This window comes from Nannospalax galili, unplaced genomic scaffold (genome assembly GCF_000622305.1).
Source record: "Nannospalax galili isolate Female #2095 unplaced genomic scaffold, S.galili_v1.0 scaffold511, whole genome shotgun sequence".
Taxonomy (NCBI): Eukaryota; Metazoa; Chordata; class Mammalia; order Rodentia; family Spalacidae; genus Nannospalax; species Nannospalax galili.
This window is the reverse complement of record NW_008331831.1, coordinates 1,889,727-1,909,490: the sequence shown is the minus strand read 5'-3', so window position 1 is coordinate 1,909,490 and position 19,764 is coordinate 1,889,727. Positions and strand designations below refer to the sequence as shown.

Here is a 19,764-nt window from a genome sequence, read left to right as displayed (position 1 = left end):
ATGAATTCAGGTGCTTATACTTTTTGAGGTTAGCACTTTATTGACTGAGCAATCTCCCAAGTCCAAACCTTTGGATTTAAAAAAAATTTTTTTTTTTAAATTTTTTTTGTATATATATATATATATGTTATTGAATATGAGTTATTGCCTGCAATACCCGCAGAGTTCAGAAGAGGGCATCAGGTCCCCTGGAACTGGGGTTACAGATGGTCACCAGCCACCATGTGGGTGCTGAGAACCAAACCCAGGTCCTCTGCAAGAGCAGTTAGTGCTCTTAACTGCTGAGCCCATCTCTCTAGCCCCAAACCTTTGGATTTTTAATATTATGATTTTATTTTTGGGTTTCATTGGTTTATCTTTGGGAATGTCATTGGGACTAGTTAGGAATAAGTTTTATTATTGTATATGTGATCATTATTTAAAAAAATCTTACCAGCTGTCAGTATAAAGAATAAGGATAAATCTAAATTACTATTTTAGTGGTGCTGATGCTTAAACCTGGGTCTGCATGTAAGCTAAGCATATATTCTACTATTGAGCTAAAGCCCCAGCCTTGGATATTCTTTCTTTAATTTTTAATTTAATTTAATTTTTATTTTTTTGGTCTTTGTGAGACAGGGTCTCCCTGTAGCCCCTGCTGGCCTGGAACTCACTTTGTAGACCGGACTGGCCTTGAACTCACAGAGATCCACCTGCCTTTGCCTCCTGAGTGCTGGGAAGAAAGGCGTGCGCCACCTCACCTGGCTTTCTTTTTTTAGTTTTCAAAAATTTTGTTCATTTTGAGTTCATTTGAGTGCTTTGCCTGTATACATGCATGTAAGTGCACCATGTGCGTGTAATGTCTGTGGAGGCTAGAAGACGGTATCAGGTCTCTTGGAACTGAACTTTTACCTATTGTTAGCTGCCATGTGGGTGCTGACCCAGCTTGGGTCCTCTGCAAGAACAGCCAGTTCTCTTAACTGCTGAGCCATTTCTTCAGCCCCCTTTGATATTCTTCAAAGGATAGAAATAGCTAGTTTCTTTATTCTCTAAGAAGAATTTGGATATTTATAAATGAGTATCTCTCCTTTCTTTTTATTATTGCGATAGGGTATCACTGTAGATCAAGTGGGCCTTGAACTCAGGCTCTTATGCCTCAGCCTCTTGAGCAGTAGCAGGATTCTAGGTGGGGCTCTCCATGCCTGGGTAGAAATGAGTAGTCTCTTAGACCATTAAACTAGATAGGTGTGCTTTTTTTCCAGCAGTTTTTTGGTTTTTTTTTTTTTTGGTCTTTTTGAGACAGAGTCTCCCTGTAGCTCCAGCTGTCCTGGAACTCACTGTGTAGACCAGGCTGGCCTCAAACTCAAAGAGATTGCCTGCCTCTGCCTCCCGAGTGCTGGGATTAAAGGTGTGCGCCACCATGCCTGGCTTTTTCCAGCAGTTTTATTGAAATACTCACATACAATGCATTTCTTTGGAATGTGTCAGTCATTATTTTGTGGTGTATTCATAGTGTTGTCCCATTGTCAGGATTAATTTTAGGACATTTTCATTACTATAAAAAACCATGTATTAAATGTGCCACTGTTTTTCTAAACCAATGTTTGTTTTGTTTTTAAGCCCTTAGAGACTTGTTTGATTCCATGGATAAAACTTCTTCTAGTATTCCACCTATTATTCTACTGCAGTTCTTGCACATGGCTTTCCCACAGTTTGCAGAGAAGGGTGAACAAGGACAGTATCTTCAGCAGGTAATCAGGGAGAGGCTTTTCTCATTTTGTAAATGAAAAACTTAGATTATCTTTTTGTATATATTTGTAGGGGTGTGTTTCTTTCTGTGTGTTAATGTGGGCACACAAGTGCCACAGCATTCTTGTGGTGGTCACACGACAGCCTTGGTTGTTAGTCCTTGCCCTCCATCTTGTGTGAAACAGGGTCTCTGTTGTTTTTCCTTTGCCTACTCCAGGCTAGCTGGCCTGCAGACTTCTGGGGATTTTCCTTTCTCTGTAGGAGCACTGGCTACAGAGCTTGCTGCATGTGTGGGGATTCAAAGTCATGTTCTCACACCTGCAGAGCAAGCACTTCAACCCTCACCCCCTCGAGCCATCTCTCCAACCCCAAGCTTAAGTTTCTTATACTTAACATAGTCACTGAGCATATTTGAAAATAGAGGTATTGGTCTCTTCTTGTTCACGTCATTATCTCTTTAGAAGGGGGCTGTAAACTTAGCTGGTCATCTTGATTGTATTTTTCCACATGGGCCCCAGTGGCCTTTCAAAAATGTAAATAAGGGTAGGTGATATAGCTAAGTGGTAAAACACTACCTTGGCATTCATGAGTCTCTGGGTTTTTATCTCTAGTACCAAAAAATAAAGTAATTAAAAATGGATTCAGGGCTGGAAAGATGGCTCAGTAGTTAGGAGTGCTTCCAGAGGACCTGAGTGTGGTTCCTAGCCCTCATGTTAGGCAGCTTACAACTGCCTGCAACTCCAGCTCCAGGTGTTCTACTGCCCTCTTGTAGCCTTCACGAGTACCTCACATGTGGCATATTCTCTCTCACACACACATGCACACACACTCTTAAAAGATGAAAAAAAATATTAACTGAAAATAATAATAAATAAATGGGCCATGCATGGTGGTACACACTTTTAATCCCAGCACTCAGGAGGCAGAAGCAGATGGATCTGTGTGAGTTCAAGTCCAGCCTGATCCTCATAGTGAGTTCTAGGCCAGCTAGGGCTACAACAGGGAGACCCTGTCTCAAAAAAATTTTTACAAAGGCATTATATTGGTTCTTACTTGGTACTCCACAGTGATTTTCTGCTGCAGTCCTAAATCCAATAGCCCCAGCTCCCTCTGAATTTATCATATACTTATCCCTTGTTCACCTCTCTAGCTTGTGGCTCCTTGAAACATGTTCGATAATATAGCACGAGTAGGAACTCAAAATCTGCTGGGTATTCAAATCAGTATTCTAAATTCCTCATTTCTTGGAAGATCTTATCAGATTTGGTTGTATTTATTGTTTCATGCATGTTTAAAAACATTTAAATTGCAATTTTATTCTGTGTGATGTGTGTATATGTGGGGGCATGAACGCTACAGTGCATATGTGTAGTTCAAAGGATAACTTTTGGGAGTTGGTTCTCTCCTTCTACATTGTGGATCCCAGGGATGGAACACAGATTGTCAACATTGGCAACAGATGCCTTGACCCACTGAGCAAACTCACCAACCCCTATGTGTGATTTTTAATTGTTTTTGCCTTATTTACTTTTATTTTATGTGTTTGAGTGTTTTGCCTTTATACGTGTACCCATGCCCTTCAAAGTCTGCAAAAGCCAGAGGAGGGCATCAGATCCCCTAGAACTGGAGTTAGCTGCCATGTGTGTGCTGGGAATCAAACCCAGGTCCTCTGAAAGAACAGCCAGTGCTTTTAACCACGAAGCCATCTCTTAAGCCCTGTTTGTTAGGTATTTTTAAAGACTTTATTCATTTTTATTTTATGTGTATGATGCTTTAGCCTACATGTATGTAAGTGCACCTGTGTCATGCAATGCCTGTGGCGGTCAGAAGAGGGTGCCAAATCCTTAGGAACTGGAGTTAGGATGATTGTTAGTCACCACGTGGGTGCTGGGAATTCAGTTCCTCTACAAGAACAGCCAGTGCTCTTAACTCTGAGCCATCTCTCTAGCTCCCCCCGCTTTTTTTTTGGAGACAGTCTCTCTCTGTAGCCCAAACTTGCCTCTTAGTTTAATATATATATATATATATATATATATATCTCCTAGGCTAGTCTTGAACTCATGATTATCCTCTTGCCTGAGCCTTCTGAGTGCTGACGTTAAGATGTGCTCTGCTGTGTATAGTTAGCAGAAGTTTAGTTTGTTTTGAGACAGGGTTTGGCTATGTAGCCCTGGCTAGCCTGGGACTCTATGTAGATGAGGCTGACCTAGAATTTGTGGCAATTTTCCTACCTCTGCCTCTCAGGACCTGAGATGGTAGTAGTTCACCATCATGCTCAGCCCTGGATGAATAGTTTTTAAAGAGAAAATGTCTTTCTAACCTAAGGAAATAGTAATTTTTCTTTAATATTTTATTTATTTTTGTTTTATGTTTATGAGTATATTGTCTGTATGTATGTAAGTGCACCCATGTCATACAATGCCTGCAGAAGTCAGAAGAGGGTGTCAGAGTCCCTGGAACTGGAGTTACAGATGAGTTGTTGGCTACCATGTGGGTGCTGGCAATTGAACCCTGGTCTTCTGCAAGAGCAGCCAGTGTTCTTACCACTAAGCCATCTCTGGCCCTGAAAACAGTAGTTATTTTGGAAGGACTTTATAGACACTGTCATGGGCAGCACTAATCCATCATGTTTTACATTACAGGATGCTAATGAATGTTGGATACAGATGATGCGAGTGCTTCAGCAGAAGCTGGAAGCCATAGAGGACGACTCTCTTAAAGAGGTAATTAGCTCAGTGGAGGCCCCGAGTTTGGTCCTCAGTTGGAGGGGTGGGGACGACACGGGGGTGGGGTGGGGCACGGCGACAGGGCGACAACAAAATAAGAAAGAGGTAATTTGAAATGTCTGATTAGAGACATTGATTATGCCACTTAAAAATAAATAAACTTGCCGGGCGTGGTGGCACACGCCTTTAATCCCAGCACTTGTGAGGCAGAGGCAGGCGGATCTGAGTTCAAGGCCATCCTGGTCTACATAGTGAGTTCCAGGACAGCTGGGGCTACAGGGAGACCCTGTCTCAAAAAGACCAAAAATAAATAAATAAATAAGTAAATAAGTAAATAAATAAATACTTACCCACTGAGCCATCTCTCCAGCCCCTAATTAGGCTACTATATTTTGGTTTCTTTGTCTTCTCTCTTTGAAAGGCTTTAAATAAATATATCTTACTAGGTAAATATGTATTGGAATATTTCAGTTGTCTACCCTAGACTTGGAATTTGATAGCTTTCATTTTAGTGCCTGTTTAAATATAATCTATTGATGATTTGTTTATCATGTGTAATCTGTTGACAATGTTTGAATTACAGAATGAAATTACAAAAGGACTACATTTAAAAAATTTTCAATATGTATTAGTAAACTGGGTTGTGCTGAAATCTACATAAAGTAAAACTAGAATTTTTATTTTAATTTTTGCAGACAGATTCTTCATCTGCATCAGCTGTGGCACCTTCTAAAAAGAAAAGCTTAATTGATCAGTTCTTTGGGGTTGAGTTTGAAACTACGTATCCTTATGAGCCAAAATGTGTATAGACTGTGTTCCTAACTTACAAGGAGTAAATTGTTCCTAAAGAACATAATTAGCTGATTGGTGTGGGAAGACAGAAGAAAAATGCATCAGAGGTTTCTGTACCTTAAAGTATAATAATGTGGGGCTGGAGAGATGGCTCAGCAGTTAAGAACACTGGCTGTTCTTGCAGAAGACCCTGGTTCAAATCCAAGCACCCACATGGCAGCTAACAGCCGTTATAACTCCAGTTACAGGGGATCTAACGCCCTCTTCTGTCATTTACAGGCACTGTCCAGTGTAGTTGCACTCACACACCTATAGGCGTAACACTCATATACATAAAAATAAATAAAATTGCCAGGTGTGGTGGTGCGCCTTTAATCTCAGTACTCAGGAGGCAGAGGCAGGCAGATCTCTGTGAGTTCAAGGCCAGCCTCTTCTACATAGTGAGTTCCAGGCCAGCTGGGGCTACAGGGAGACCCTGTCTCAAAAAGACCCCCCCCAAAAAATTTTTTATTTATATTCTATGTGTATGAGTGTATTGCCTACATGTATGTAAGTACACTCATGTCGTGCAATGCCTACAGAGGTCAGACAGTACATTGGATCCCCTGGAACTAGAGTTACAGATGGTTGTTAGCCACCATGTGGGTGCTAGGAATTGAACCCAGGTCCTCTGCAAGAGCACCCAATGCTCTTAACCACTGAGCCATCTCTCCAGCCACCCTGTGTTTAGTCTTTTGAGACAGGGTTTTAGAGTATAGCCCTGGAGCTCAGACTAGCTGGTCTGAAACTCAGAGATCTTCGTGCCTGTGTCTAGTGCTGAGATTAAGGCGTGTGCCACCATGCCCACCCTAAGACTCTTTTAAGATCATACTAAATGCCAGTTTAAATTTGCTAAAAGTTTATTGTGGTTAATCTGCAAAACATACTCATTTTTGTTTATAGAGGTGCTAGGAGGCAAATAGGCACACCTGAGTGTATTGGAGTGAATCTCTGTAAGATGAGTGTTTTCAAAACCAATAAAGGGTTATTAATACTTGATAATTTATTATATTCAAGATTGTGTAATACACTGAGTGCCTGTTGCCGTTCCTTATCTTATTTTGCAAAGCATGAAATGTACAGAATCTGAAGAAGAAGAAGTCACCAAAGGAAAGGAAAATCAACTTCAACTTAGTTGTTTTATCAATCAGGAAGTCAAGTATCTCTTTACAGGGCTTAAATTGGTAAGGAAATCAAGGTTAATCTTACCATTTGTGGGATCTATATTTGTAAATACGCCACTTTGCTCAATTTTATTTGTAAACACAAAGACAGCAGTCACTGTGCTTCATCTTTTGCAAATTAATTGCAGAGCAGCACAATTTTGTGTGTGTGTCTGTGTATGCAGGTGCATTGTATGTGCAGGTGCGCTATTTGTGAATGTAGAGGTCAGAGAACAGCTTGGGTGTGTCGTTCCTCTTCAAGCACTGGCCACTTTGGATTTTAAGGCAGACTGATTGCCCTGCAGCTTGATGAGTAGGCTCAGCCCACTGACCAGTGAGACCCAAAGATCTGCCTGACTCCCCCTGCCCCAGCACTGGGGTTATAAGTGTGCCACCTTGTCCAGCTTTTTACATGGATTCTAAAGAGCCAGTTTGGGTCCTCGTGCTTGTGTGGCAAGTACTTTATGGACCCTACTATTTCCCCAGCCCAGTAGCACAAACTTTGAATTGCATTCCATACAGGTAGTTCCACATGAACTCAAATAAGGCATTGCTCTGCTTCTTGTAGTTGATTTGGGTGTTTAGAATTACTCCTGAGCATACAGTGTTCCTAAGTACAGGAATGATGTGATGTGCCTTACCAAGAAAATGCATGTTAGAGATTGAATTGAGCATGAGTTATGGTGCTGTTGGTTGCAGGTTCAGCACTGTATATAAAATGTCTTTAAACAAACACAAAACACAATCTGTTGATTGGTTTCTTATTTATTTTTGCTAATTTTTCCATATATATTTGACTTTATTAGATATAAAAAACATCATTAAAAACAAACAAACATCATTTTAGTTTTGGCTTCCACTCACCTGACAGACTTCCATCCTCTTTCAGTCTGTGGGTGTCTTTATAAGCAATGTATGTTTCTTTTATTTGTTATTTTTATTTTATGTGTGTGCGTGTATTGCCTGCATGTAGGTAACTGAACCCATGTTGTGCAGAAGAGGCTGTCGGATCCCCTGGGACTGGAGTTATGGACAGTTGTTAGCTGCCATGTGGGTGCTGGGATTTGAACCCGGGTCTTCTGCAAGAACAACCAGTATTCTTAACTGCGGAGCCATCTCCCCAGCCCTGACTTGTGTAGTTTTTGTATCACACTATGATTAGATTTTATTACCAACTTGTAACAAATGTGGCTGTTAGAGATCAATATCTTGCCCACTGTCTACAAACTGCACATCCATTAGATCAACAGGTTTTCTTTTTTTTAATTAAGTTTTTGAAAATTAATTTTACGTGTGTGGATGTATTGTCTGCATTTATGTAAGTGTCCCCATGTCATGCAAGGCACACAGAGGTCAGAAGAGGGCATTGGATCCCCTGGAACTGGCGTAACAGGTGATTGTTAGCTGCCTGTGGGTTCTGGGAACCAAACCCTGGTCCTCAGAAGAGTAGCCAGTGCTCTAACCACAGAGCTCTGGCTCTAGCCCAATTAACAGGTTTTCTGTGTGTTACAGCTTCTCAGATTTAAAAATAACCTCATTGTTCCTGGCAGGCTTTTATATGTACAGCATAAAGAAAAATGTTCCCTGTGTTCTCTTACTTTCTGCTATGAGTATTCTGATAACTCAGATGTAGGAATGACTAAAGACTTTGGTTACAAAACTTTAACCATATTCAGAGGAGTTCTTAGCACTATTCATTATTTGATGCCTTATAATAACTGAACAAAGGCCAGGCATGGTGGCACATATCTTTAATCCCAGCACTTAGGAGGCAGAGGCAGGTGAATCTCTTGAGTTCAAGGCCAGCCTGGCCTACATAGTTCCCGGCCAGCTAGAACTACAGGGAGACCCTGTCTCTTAAAGACCTCCTCCCCCGCCCCCCCAAAAAAATCAGTATCTAAAAGCCTTGCATGTTGTATTTATTCAAACTGTTTCTCAGTGGGTTAAGTCTGTTGATGTATTAGATGTCTATTAAGTAGTGCTTTTTTCTCTTTTTTTAAAGAATTAGCTGTGTGATTCTGTGTTATAGAAAACAACTTTAAATTTGATATTTGGCTGTCTATAATGTCCTTTTTTAGCGACTTCAGGAAGAAATTACCAAACAGTCTCCAACATTGCAGAGAAACGCTTTATACATCAAATCTGTAAGTTTTACATTTCCTTTGAAATTGAATTCCATTTCATTGAAAGGGTTCCAGGGATTGGAAGGGTGGCTCAGCAGGTAAAGTGCTTGCTGTGTAAGCACGAGATTTGGAGTTTAGGACCCCTTCCCCCCAGAAGCCAAGTAAAAGCTGGGTATGCATGGCTACCCACCTCTAATCCCATCCTGTGGGAGGTGGAGACAGGGAATCCCTGAAGCAAGCTGGCTAACCAGAATAGCCAGAACTGTGAACTCAGGGTACATTGAGAGACTCCCTCCAGTATAAAGGTGGAGAGCAATCAAGGAAGACACCCATTGTCCCCCCATATGCATATGCACAAATGTGCACTTCCACACATACATGCCACACACATGCATTCACATCACATACTTATGGAAAAGGGGGGGGGATTTTCCACTTAATTAATGTTATACAAGCTTTGTTTTTACCACAAAGAATTAAAATTTGTGTGGTTTTAGATATAAAGGATTTCTTCCCATTTTCTCTCCTTAGTCTAAGATCAGCCGACTACCTGCTTACTTAACTATTCAGATGGTCCGATTTTTTTATAAAGAGAAAGAATCGGTGAATGCCAAAGTTCTTAAGGTTAGTAATGAACTTCAGTTTGTATATTAAATACAGTCTTTAGAAGGCAGTCCCTAACCTGTAATAGATTTCTTTATTTAACCCTTAGGAATAATGAAGCTTTGAAATATTTAGAGGAGGTTAACAGTAGACAAGAGATTCTTAGCCCACGATGCTTATTGAAACGATGTATTATCCCTTCTATTACGCTTGCCTGGCTGCTGCTTCCAGCCTCGAACGTCTAATTAAGTCTTGGGTGGAGTCTGGGTTTTATATTTTTTTCAAAGATTCACAGATAATTCTGGGTATATCTTCCACTTCCCAGAAATATTGCCCCAGGTTAGATCCTTCACTTCAGAGTTGCTCATTAAGGGGATTTGGATGAAAGTGAGGACAGCCTTTCCTTTAGGTCATTAGAGCCAAACCACTGGCGCCTACAGAGTACTTAAATGGATTATCCCTTGATTTCGAAGCCAGCCTATTGAACTGTGTTGAACTGTGTAGCTTTGCTGTGTGACCACAGAATTCCTAGTCCTTGGGGAGGTATCTAAATCTAGCCTATCATGCTAAAACTCATAGCACATTTTCTGATAGAATAATATGAGACGGTTAAATGTAATTTAGGTTTCTACTAGCATTTACTGTTAGTTTATTTTAATACAAGTTACTGAACTATTATCGGTATTGTTTCTGTGTAAAATATATTTCACATTAAAGTAAAACACTGGTGCACTGACACCAGTATTGGGGCACCACTACTTTCATAGCCTGTAGCCTAGTATTTCTGAATTGCTGCTTCTGTCATACAAGGTTTGGCACTGTCTCTGTGGTCAGTTGTATGGGCTCAAATAGGTAATGGAAAAAGATCATGTATGAAATTACAATCAGATCATTCTTTTTTGTTTCTTGTTCTTTTTTTTTTTTTTTTTCTTCTTTGGTCTTTTTGGAAGAGGGTCTCTCTAACTGGCCTGGAATTCAGTAGACCAGGCTGGCCTTAATCTCACAGAGATCTTTCTGCTGCCTGAATGCTGGGATTAAAGGCATGTGCTACCATACCCAGTGCTGATCTCTTTTTTAAATATTATGTGTATGAGTGTTATGCCTACATGTAGGTAAGTGTACTCGTGTCATCCAGTGCCCATGGAAGACAGAAGAGGCTGTCAGATCCCTGGAACTGGAGTTACAGACAGTTGTTAGCTGCCTTGTGGGTGCTGGGATTTGAACCCGGTCTTGTGCAAGAACAGTCAGTGTTCTTAACTGCTGAGCCGTCTGTCCAGCCCTGATCATTCTTTTTTAAAATTTAGATTTTGTTTGAGAATTTCATACATGCATATAATGTGTTTTGATCAAATCCATTGTCTCTAACCTCTTTTAATTCTTCTGTCTCCTCTTCAGTTTTATGTGTTCTTGTTTTTTTTCCTTTTTGAGACAGGGTCTTCCTGTAGCTGTCCTGGAACTCACTGTGTAGACCAGGCTGGCCTTGAACTCACAGAGATCCACCTGCCTCTGCCTCCCAAGCGCTGGGAGTAAAGGCGTGCGCCACCACGCCCGGCTTATGTGTTCTTTTTTAAGCCCCTGAGCCCACTGAGTGCTTCCAGTATGCAACTCATTTTGAGAGCAAGTCTGTAGAGGTTTTCAGCCACAGTCTTGCACAGATTTTATTTTCATGTTTATTTGATTTATGGAAGTATTACATTGAAAGTGGTTTTGAAATAACTTTTTATAATAACTGTCCTTTTATATATTTTTTTCTTCTTGGTTTGTAGGATGTTAAATTTCCTCTTATGTTGGATGTGTATGAACTATGTACATCAGAACTTCAAGAGAAAATGGTTTCTTTTCGATCAAAATTCAAAGATCTAGAAGACAAAAAAGTGAATCAGCAACCAAGTGCAGTAGGTTTCTGCTGGTGACTTTCAAATGTTCATTTCATACTGTTAATCTCCTAGTGAAAGTGGGGAGCCTGCATTTCCGTGAGGAAGTGTACATGTCCTGCATGTGCTGGTGTTGCCCTTCAAGCTTATTAAACGTAGCATAAGAAATAGGAAATTTGCCTGTGGAAAACCAGTCTTCTATGCATAGGTTCAATGCTTTCTTTCCCCTGAAATCTTATATGACTTTTATATTCGTCTTCTCAGTGCATTTCACAGAAAATCTTTGCATTTGTAGTGTATGTGATTATTTTCCTTGCAAGTCATACAATTATTCCCATTTGTAGCAGGAATTGGAGGCATAGAAAATTGGTTCATGAATACACATTGAGAGCCAAGGCCTCCTTTAACAAGTGCTGCTGGTGTGCCTGGAAATGGTAAAATCATAATTGTAGCAACTTTTTATTTTTTAAGTTATATTAAGTTAGATATATTGATTTTTATTTTTCATCAAAACTAAAATTTCTTGGTAACTAGAAGTTTTTTTTTGTTTTGTTTTTTTGTTTTTGTCTTTTTGAGACAGGGTCTCCCTGCAGCCCTAGCTGGCCTAGAACTCATTATGTAGACCAGACTGGCCTGGAACTCACAGAGATCCGCCTGCCTCTTCTGGGATTAAAGGCCTGAACCATTGTGCCTGGCTACTAGAAATGTTTTTGAGATAGTGTCTCCCTCTGTGACCTGGCTATCCTGGAACTCACTCTGTAGCCCAGCCTGGCCTCTTACCTGTGATGATTCTCCTGCCTCATCCTTTATAGCGTGGAGGTTAGAGCTGTGAGCCACATTGCCTGACTTGAAAATTTTTTTTTTTTTTGGTCTTTTTGAGACAGGGTCTCCCTATAGCTCCAGCTGTCCTGGAACTCACTATTTAAACCAGGCTGGCCTCAAACTCACAAAGATCCACCTGCCTCTGCCTCCCGAGTGCTGGGATTAAAGGCATGCACCACCACGCCCAGCTGACTTGAAATATTTTAACATTGAACATTTTAAGTCCTGAAGATTACCATTTGCATGTGTGTTCAAATAACTTTTTATTTATTTATTTTTTTTATTTTTATTTATTTTTTGGTCTTTTTGAGCCAAGGTCTCCCTGTAGCCCCAGCTGTACTGGAACTTACTATGTAGACCAGGCTGGCCTTGAACTCAGAGATCCGCCTGCCTAAAGGCATGTGCCACCATGCCCGGCCTCAAAGCACTTTTAAAAAGATGAAATTTGGAGCTGGAGATATGGCTCAGCGATTAAGAACACTGGTTGTTTTTGCAGAAGACCCGGGTTCGAATCCCAGCACCCACACAGCAGCTAACAACAGTCTGTAACGCCAGTTCTAGGGGATCCGACAGCCTCTAATGTCTTCTGTAGGCATTGCGCGACATGGGTGCACTTACCTACATGCAGGCAATACATGCATACATATTTAAAAAAAAAAAACCCATAAAATTTTAGAATTGTATGCAATTATAAGGAATAGTACTGGTATCTGAGGTTTTTTTTAACCTAGTTTTCCCAAGTAGTTAGCAGCTGGCAGAACTATAACAGGAAACAGTCAGGCTGTCAGTGACACAGCACATTTCCATCACTGCAAAGATCCTTCATAAGTGCCTCTTTTTTTTTTTTTTTGGTCTTTTTGGGACAGGGTCTCCCTGTAGCCCCAGCTGGCCTGGAACTCACTATGTAGACCAGGCTGGTCTCGAACTCACAGAGATCCACCTGCCTCTGCCTCCCGAGTGCTGAGGGATTAAAGGTGTGTGCTACCACACCCGGCTAAAAAGTATTTTAAGCATTTTATTATTTTATGTTTATGAGTGTTATGCCTACATGTAGGAAAGTGCACTTGTGTCATGCAACGCCTGCAGAGGACGGAAGAGGCTGTCAGATCTCCTGGAGCTGGAGTTACAGGCAGTTGTTAGCTGCCACGTGGGTGATGGAATTTTAACCAGGTCTTCTGCAAGAACAGCCAGTGTTCTTAACCGCTGAGCCATCTCTCCAGCCCCTAAAGATCTATTTTTTATGTAACCTTTTGGGGTTGATTTATTACTAGTATGATTTGCCAGGAAGTCATCCAGGTTGTTGTGTATGGCAGTACCTTCGTACCTGAGTAGTAGTCCCTTGTGTTGGTCTGCTGTAGTTTGCTTAACCATTCTGTTAAAGAACATCTCCATTGTTTCCAGTTCTTGTCTCTTATAAATAAAGCTGGTAAAAATGTTCTTTTACAGATATTAATGTAAGCAGGAATTTCATTCTCCTGGAATGAATGCCCAGTAGTCAATTGCTACGTTGCTAGTAGTGTGTGTTTAATTTTTCAAGAGACTGTTGAATGTTTCCTAGAGTGGCTTTCCCACTTCACATGTCCGTCAGCAGTAAGTGACTGATCCACTTTCTCACCAGCATTTACTGCTGTCAGGTTTTCATTTTAGTCAGTGGTGCTTCTTATGCTTCCTTTGCATTTCCCAAGAGTTTAATGATGTTGAATATGTTTTCATATGTTCATTTAAGAGTTTTATAGCTTGATTGTTCATTTAGATATTTGATCCATTCTGGGTTAACTTTTGTGTGGTATGATACTCAGATTCATTCATTTGCATTTGAATATCCAGCTCTCACAGCATCTAACAAAAAAAAAAGGATGGCGGGGGGCGGTCTTTGCCATCTCTAGAGAATTGGTTGGCAATAGATGAGTGCGTTTCTGGAGTCTTCGGTTTTATTTCACTGGTTTGTGTTTCTGTCCTTAGACCATACTACAGTGTTTTTGTTTGATTTTTTTTAAAGATGGACTCATGTAGCCCAGCCTGGCCTTGAATTCTTCCTGATGCTTCTCTCTCCAGGCTTCCAAAGTACTGGGATTCCAGGCATGTACCACAATGTCTTGACTAGTGCAGTTTCCCTCTAAGTATTGGATTAGTGAACTTCAACTTTATTATTCTTACACTTTTTATTCTTTCTAATACTTCTGCAAGTGGCACTGCTTGTTTTATTGTCAGATGCTCCTAGTGTTCAGAAATAGTTTACTTTTTTATATTGATCTTATATCGTGAGCTAGCTTTTTTTCCCCTTTCCTAGGTTGTGTAGAATGGTTTTTTGATGTAATTGTGAAGATAAATTAGTATCTGGAGATTTGTTTATAGAGTTTGTAAATTATGATTCAGCTTCCTTCATAGTTACAGCATTGGTCAGGTAACCTGTTTCATATTGCTTTGGTAGTTTTTTGTTCTTACAGACTAGGCAAATTTCCAATCTGCCTGTGGAGTTCTTCCTGGTATTCTTTCACTGTCCTTTTGGTTTCTGCAAGACATGTGGTAATCTAACCTATTGCTTTACTGATAATATCATTTATCATTTTTCTTCTTGTCTGAGGATTTGCTCTATTTTCTTTTATTTGAATGTCACTGATTTGGGGCTTAAGTTTTTCATATTTAGAAGATGAGCTGGCAATGAGTTCTCACTGGTTTCATGTCTGTGTAAATGGCAAATCATACCATTTTTAGTGTCTTCTCAAATGGTTCATTTCAGCTAAAATGAAGGATGGTATGGCTTATATTTCATACGTTGCAGAAACTTGATTTAGCTACAGTTTGGTTCATGTTTTGAAAAATTATGAAATTGGGATTTCCTTTTCTGTCCCAGGGTAGTGAACTGCACTGCTAGATCCTCTGGCGTGTTTTCACTTTATGTCTAAGGCCATGTCGCTGTACTGTAGTAGCATTGTATACTGTTAAAGACGATCTTTGGCTTTGGTTTTTGTGTTAAGTGTAGTTTATCATTTAAGTACTTTGCAAGGTAGACATTTTGTTTCATTGATTTATGGTCAACTGAATATTTGTGTAATTGCCCAACAAGGATATATATGTTTTTTCCAATGTCATGATTTATACTTTTTTTCCCCTTAGAATGACAAGACAAGTAGTCCCCAGAAAGAGGTTAAGTATGAACCCTTTTCATTTGCTGATGGTAAGTGGATACTTTTTCTGTTACTCTGTGAGTGCACATGTGCATGTTTTAAAGTCAGATTACCTGTTCAACCATGTATCTGCTCATATCACGTTTTTCTTTTTTAAAAAAGGTTTCTTTGCCGGGCGTGGTGGCGCATGCCTTTAATCCCAGCACTCAGGAGGCAGAGGCAGGTGGATCTCTTGTGAGTTCAAGGCCAGCCTGGTCTACATAGTGAGTTCCAGGACAGCTGGGGCTACAGGGAGACCCTGTCTCAAAAAGACCAACAACAACAGCAAAAAAACGTTTCTTTGTGTTTTTGAGAAAGGGTCTCACTGTGCAGCTAGTGCTGGCCCCAAACTTTTGGCTAACCACTTGCTTTAACTTTCCAAGTACTAGCATTAGACATGAGCCACCTGGCTTAAATTGAGATTTCTTGAAAAATAATATAGTTTGTTAGTATAATGTAAAATCACTCTTGTAGTGGACAGTTGTGGTTGGTATACTTCTTTTTTTTTTTTTTTTGGTTTTTTTGAGACAGGGTCTTCCTGTAGCCCCAGCTGCCCTGGAACTCATTATGTAGACCAGGCTGGCCTTGAACTCACAGAGGTCCACCTCCCTCTGCCTTCCAAGTGCTGGGACTACAGGTGTGCGCCACCACGCCCGGCAGTATACTTCTTAAAACATCATCTGTAGACTCTTAACTCTGGACTGTAGTATCTTAATGGACTCTGGAGCAGTGTTGCTCCAATCTTAGCTTTCTTATTCTTGCTTGAGAGCATGCCTGTTGCCCAATACTAATTGATTCACCTCTCTTTAGACATTGGCTCCAATAACTGTGGCTACTATGACTTACAAGCAGTGCTAACGCACCAGGGAAGATCTAGTTCTTCAGGTCATTATGTATCCTGGGTGAAAAGGAAACAAGGTAGGGTTTTTTCAGTTGTTAAATACTATATTACAAATTTTGCAGCACTGTGTGCATCTTTGAACTTCTTTAAATTTTTAAAACAATTTTAATTGCATGTAGCTTGGGTTCACATGTGTGAGGGTGTACATATACATATACATATACATGCGTATGTGTATACACATACACATAGGCTGGAGATCCATATTGAGTGTCTTCCTCTATCACTCTCCACCTTATTTTTGAGACAGGGTCTTTCATTGTGCCCAGAGCTCACTGATTGGCTAGACTGGCTGGGCTTTGAGCTCAGGGATCTGTCCCGCCAGCCCTGCTCTCTGCACCCCTCCCAGTGCTGGGGTTATAGACAAGTGCCACCATACCAAGCTTTTGCCTGGGGATCAAACAGATTCTCTTTGCTTGTGCTGCAGGCACTTCATTGACTGAGCAGTCTCAGTGGCCCCTTCTTTGTCTTCAAGGCTCTCAAGCTTTTGTTTATATCAGTATTTCCAGTATTAGCAGTCAAGGCTGAGATAGTTCATTTAAAATTAACAGTAATAAACTCATTACATATAAATATTATAAATCACATTTAATGAATTTCCAGAGCAAAAGGCTTAATGTGAAGTGCAAATTTGCATGTCTTCCTATTGTCTGGCTTAATGGAATACAGCTATATTCTTGTATTTTTGCTTTTTTGTTTCTTGATGGTACTGGGGATCTTGCATATGCTAAGCAAGTGCTCTACAATTGGGCAACGTCCACAGTGCCCTTCTTATCTGTGTCTGCATTCAAACTTGCATCATTACACAGCTCGTGGCTTCTGGAAAAGTGCCAAGTACATTGAGAATGAGGGCAGAAAGGGCAGGTAATGTAATATCCAGTAGTTGCGACAGCATGGAACCCTTGAGTTGTCTTGAACCTGCATGGTATCTGGACCACACTTTGAGAGTTATTGGTGGGCAGGTGAACGACTCCTGTGCATTACATTAGTTCCTTTTTGGCACTGAACTCTGAAAGTAACTGTACATATTCCTGTTTAGATGAATGGATCAAGTTTGACGATGATAAGGTCAGCATTGTAACCCCAGAAGATATCCTGCGGCTGTCTGGAGGTGGAGACTGGCACATTGCTTATGTTCTACTCTATGGGCCTCGCAGAGTTGAAGTAATGGAAGAAGAAAGTGAACAGTAATCTTCAGTTAGCTATTTATGCCTAGGTGTGAAATAAATGTTATTTGTTGATCATTTCTATAATCTAGAGCTTTAAAGGAAGGCATTTTTAGGTGGTTTTAGCTGTTTTCCCTTGTATGGAACAAGGGAGGGCAGAATGGGACCACTTGTGCATTAACCTTGAAATTACAGAAAACTACTTTTGGGTGTGCTGCCATGTGTAAAGGTAGCTGGAAGACATTCTTTAAAAGCTTATTTCTTGGAATATTCTAAATTCTTAGTTGAAATGCATTTTTCCTTGCCTTTTCAGCCCAAGAGTCTGCAATGATGTTTTTTGCACACCTATTTGTTCTTGCATGGTTAATGTCACCATTCAGTAGCTGCCCATCCTTTGCCTTATCTAACAATATTTTTCTAGGAAGGTGGAAAAGGAAGTGTTCTTGTGTAACTCAGTGCTGCTGTCCACATCCCGTCAACTGGGTACAATCAAGTATTTGTCCAGCCTGACTGTTGCTGGCTTTTCATGACTTTACAATAAATTGTGATCACTAAGAGTACATTTTGATTATACATTTATTATTGTGTCTCTCTCTAATGTACTATGGTTTGTATATTTAACTTTGCATTGGTTTTGTAGTAATCAACCTTAATGTTGACAAGCTTTGGTTGCTATTTTTAGAATGAGGATATTTAATAAAAAAAAGAAAAAAAAAAGAGGGATCAACAGGTTCTGACCTCTAGTCTTTTGTCTTTTTAGTGTTGGGGCTTGGCTGAAGATTCAGATGTATTTAATTCTATAGTTTCTGCAGATGGCTACTATTCTTGTGCTGTTTAAAATACAAGTGTCTTTTTAGCTTGTCCAGTACCATCAAAGAAATGTAAAATTAATGGATTGCTTTTGATGCTGAATGTTGTGATAGTCATCAGGTTCATTCCTTGGCTCATGTGGTGTTTATCTTCTTGTTCCCAAAGTCTGTATGTCCATTTCAAAATTTAGTAAGAATGATTTCTAAAGTATACAATACCAAGAGTATTTGAATGAGATTGGTTTTTATCATATTTCAGTCTAGTCTCGTCAGTCAGTTGCTTATAAATATTTAAAGGTTTCAGGAACCTTGATTGATTGCTAAGGAAAGTATAGAATATTAGCTAATTGGTCTAATTTTGAGTTGGGTATTTATGATAAAGTTTGGGGAGCATCATATCTTTGATCTTCGCTTATGTTTTAACATTCTGCAAAGCACAATATTGGTACCTAATATTCCCATAGAATGGCTATTTTCCTCAAATCTGTAATCTAAGACTCCGGGATAAAATAAGCATTTCAGGGATACTCTTACAGTTTCCTTACTTAAACTCACTTTAATACTTTTTACATTGAAGTGAAAAGCAGAATGGGAAGGGTAATCTGTGACTGATGATTTGTGAAGCCTGTGACTTTGCAGTCTTTTATTTACTGTCTGTTTTGGTCAGAACAACTTCAGTAGGAATGAATTTAACAGCTCTAAGATTGTCTGACCTGCTGGATGCTGAAGCTACTAAACCAGCTGAAGTAGGTTTAGAACCAAGTTTGTACAAACGTTGCACAGAAGGTATTAAAGCTTAAAAACTGCATTTCCTTGTCATTGCAAAAAGCTCAATTACATTTTATTATTTGATCCAAAAAAGCATTGTTCCAAAGATATTCTTAAAGTAGAAATTGGATTTATACCAGTGTTTTCTTTTAGAATTCAGCCTAGTATGTAAGGTCTTTGAGAAGGGAGACTAGGCAAAAAAAAACCCCACTCAGTCAAAAAGCTTCTTGATTCCTGAACATGCCTTATTTGCTGTGCCACGATCACAGAGGAGACTCTCATTAGAGCTTTGTTTGGTCATTGCCTGCCTAGCCAGTGGAGTGAAGCCCAAGCAAGACCTTTATAGTGGTCTTCCCTCAGTAGCCCTTCTTTAGGATCACTGATAATGAGCTGTGCTCAGCACCCTGATGAGTAGAAATAGGAATAGATGAGTCTTACCTTTAGCCAGTGCTGTACACACATGCTATGTAGACTGCTTTCATATATGTCTCATTTAACTTGAAAATAACCCCAGGGTCATTTAAGAAATTGAGAAGTCAAATGATTTTTGTAAAGCTAAAGGAGTGGGGTCCTTTAGGGGCTGGCAAACTAGTTGCTTGCAACTACTTTGCTGCTGTAGTATGACAGGTGGCTAGGAGTGAGCATGGCAGGGTGCCAGTAAATTATAGTAAAAACATCTAACAGACCATTGTTTGCTGATCCTCTGCTTGAAAGTGAGAAAAGAACAGTAAGGTTTCAGAAGTGTCATTCTGGGAGTTCAGAATTTTATAACAAATTAACAGCATTCAGGAAACTAATTTGGTACATACTCAAATACTGCATATTTAACTTCGTTATAAAAATACTTAACAAAAATAGTTTGATCTTGAGGTCATTTTTCTTTGGCCATTTTCCCAACCCACCCTCCCATACCCCCAAACTCTGAGGTTTGAGCCAACGTGATGTGTGTTCTGTTGTTCTTGGAGCACCAGCCAACTGTACAACAATTGTTATAAAAATGTTTATTGTTTACCAAAACCAGTGGACCTCTTATCAAATGCTGCTTGGTAACAAAGTCTTATCACAGTTTTAATAATAAAAAAA

General features: G+C 39.9%; 1 protein-coding gene across 2 annotated transcripts in view; it reads left to right on the top strand.

Annotated features, from left to right (window-relative positions):
• Usp14 (ubiquitin specific peptidase 14) overlaps positions 1 to 19,764 on the top strand; it is a 37,020-nt gene extending 17,256 nt beyond the window's left edge. For both annotated transcript variants that reach the window (XM_008826960.3, XM_008826961.3), the window contains exons 7-16: positions 1,600 to 1,730; positions 4,371 to 4,451; positions 5,150 to 5,235; positions 6,355 to 6,469; positions 8,527 to 8,592; positions 9,103 to 9,195; positions 10,941 to 11,069; positions 14,988 to 15,048; positions 15,848 to 15,955; positions 16,978 to 19,764. In XM_008826960.3, coding sequence (XP_008825182.1) covers positions 1,600 to 1,730; positions 4,371 to 4,451; positions 5,150 to 5,235; positions 6,355 to 6,469; positions 8,527 to 8,592; positions 9,103 to 9,195; positions 10,941 to 11,069; positions 14,988 to 15,048; positions 15,848 to 15,955; positions 16,978 to 17,129 — 1,022 coding nt within the window. In that variant the 3' untranslated portion in view covers positions 17,130 to 19,764. The remainder of the gene's footprint in view (positions 1 to 1,599; positions 1,731 to 4,370; positions 4,452 to 5,149; positions 5,236 to 6,354; positions 6,470 to 8,526; positions 8,593 to 9,102; positions 9,196 to 10,940; positions 11,070 to 14,987; positions 15,049 to 15,847; positions 15,956 to 16,977) is intronic.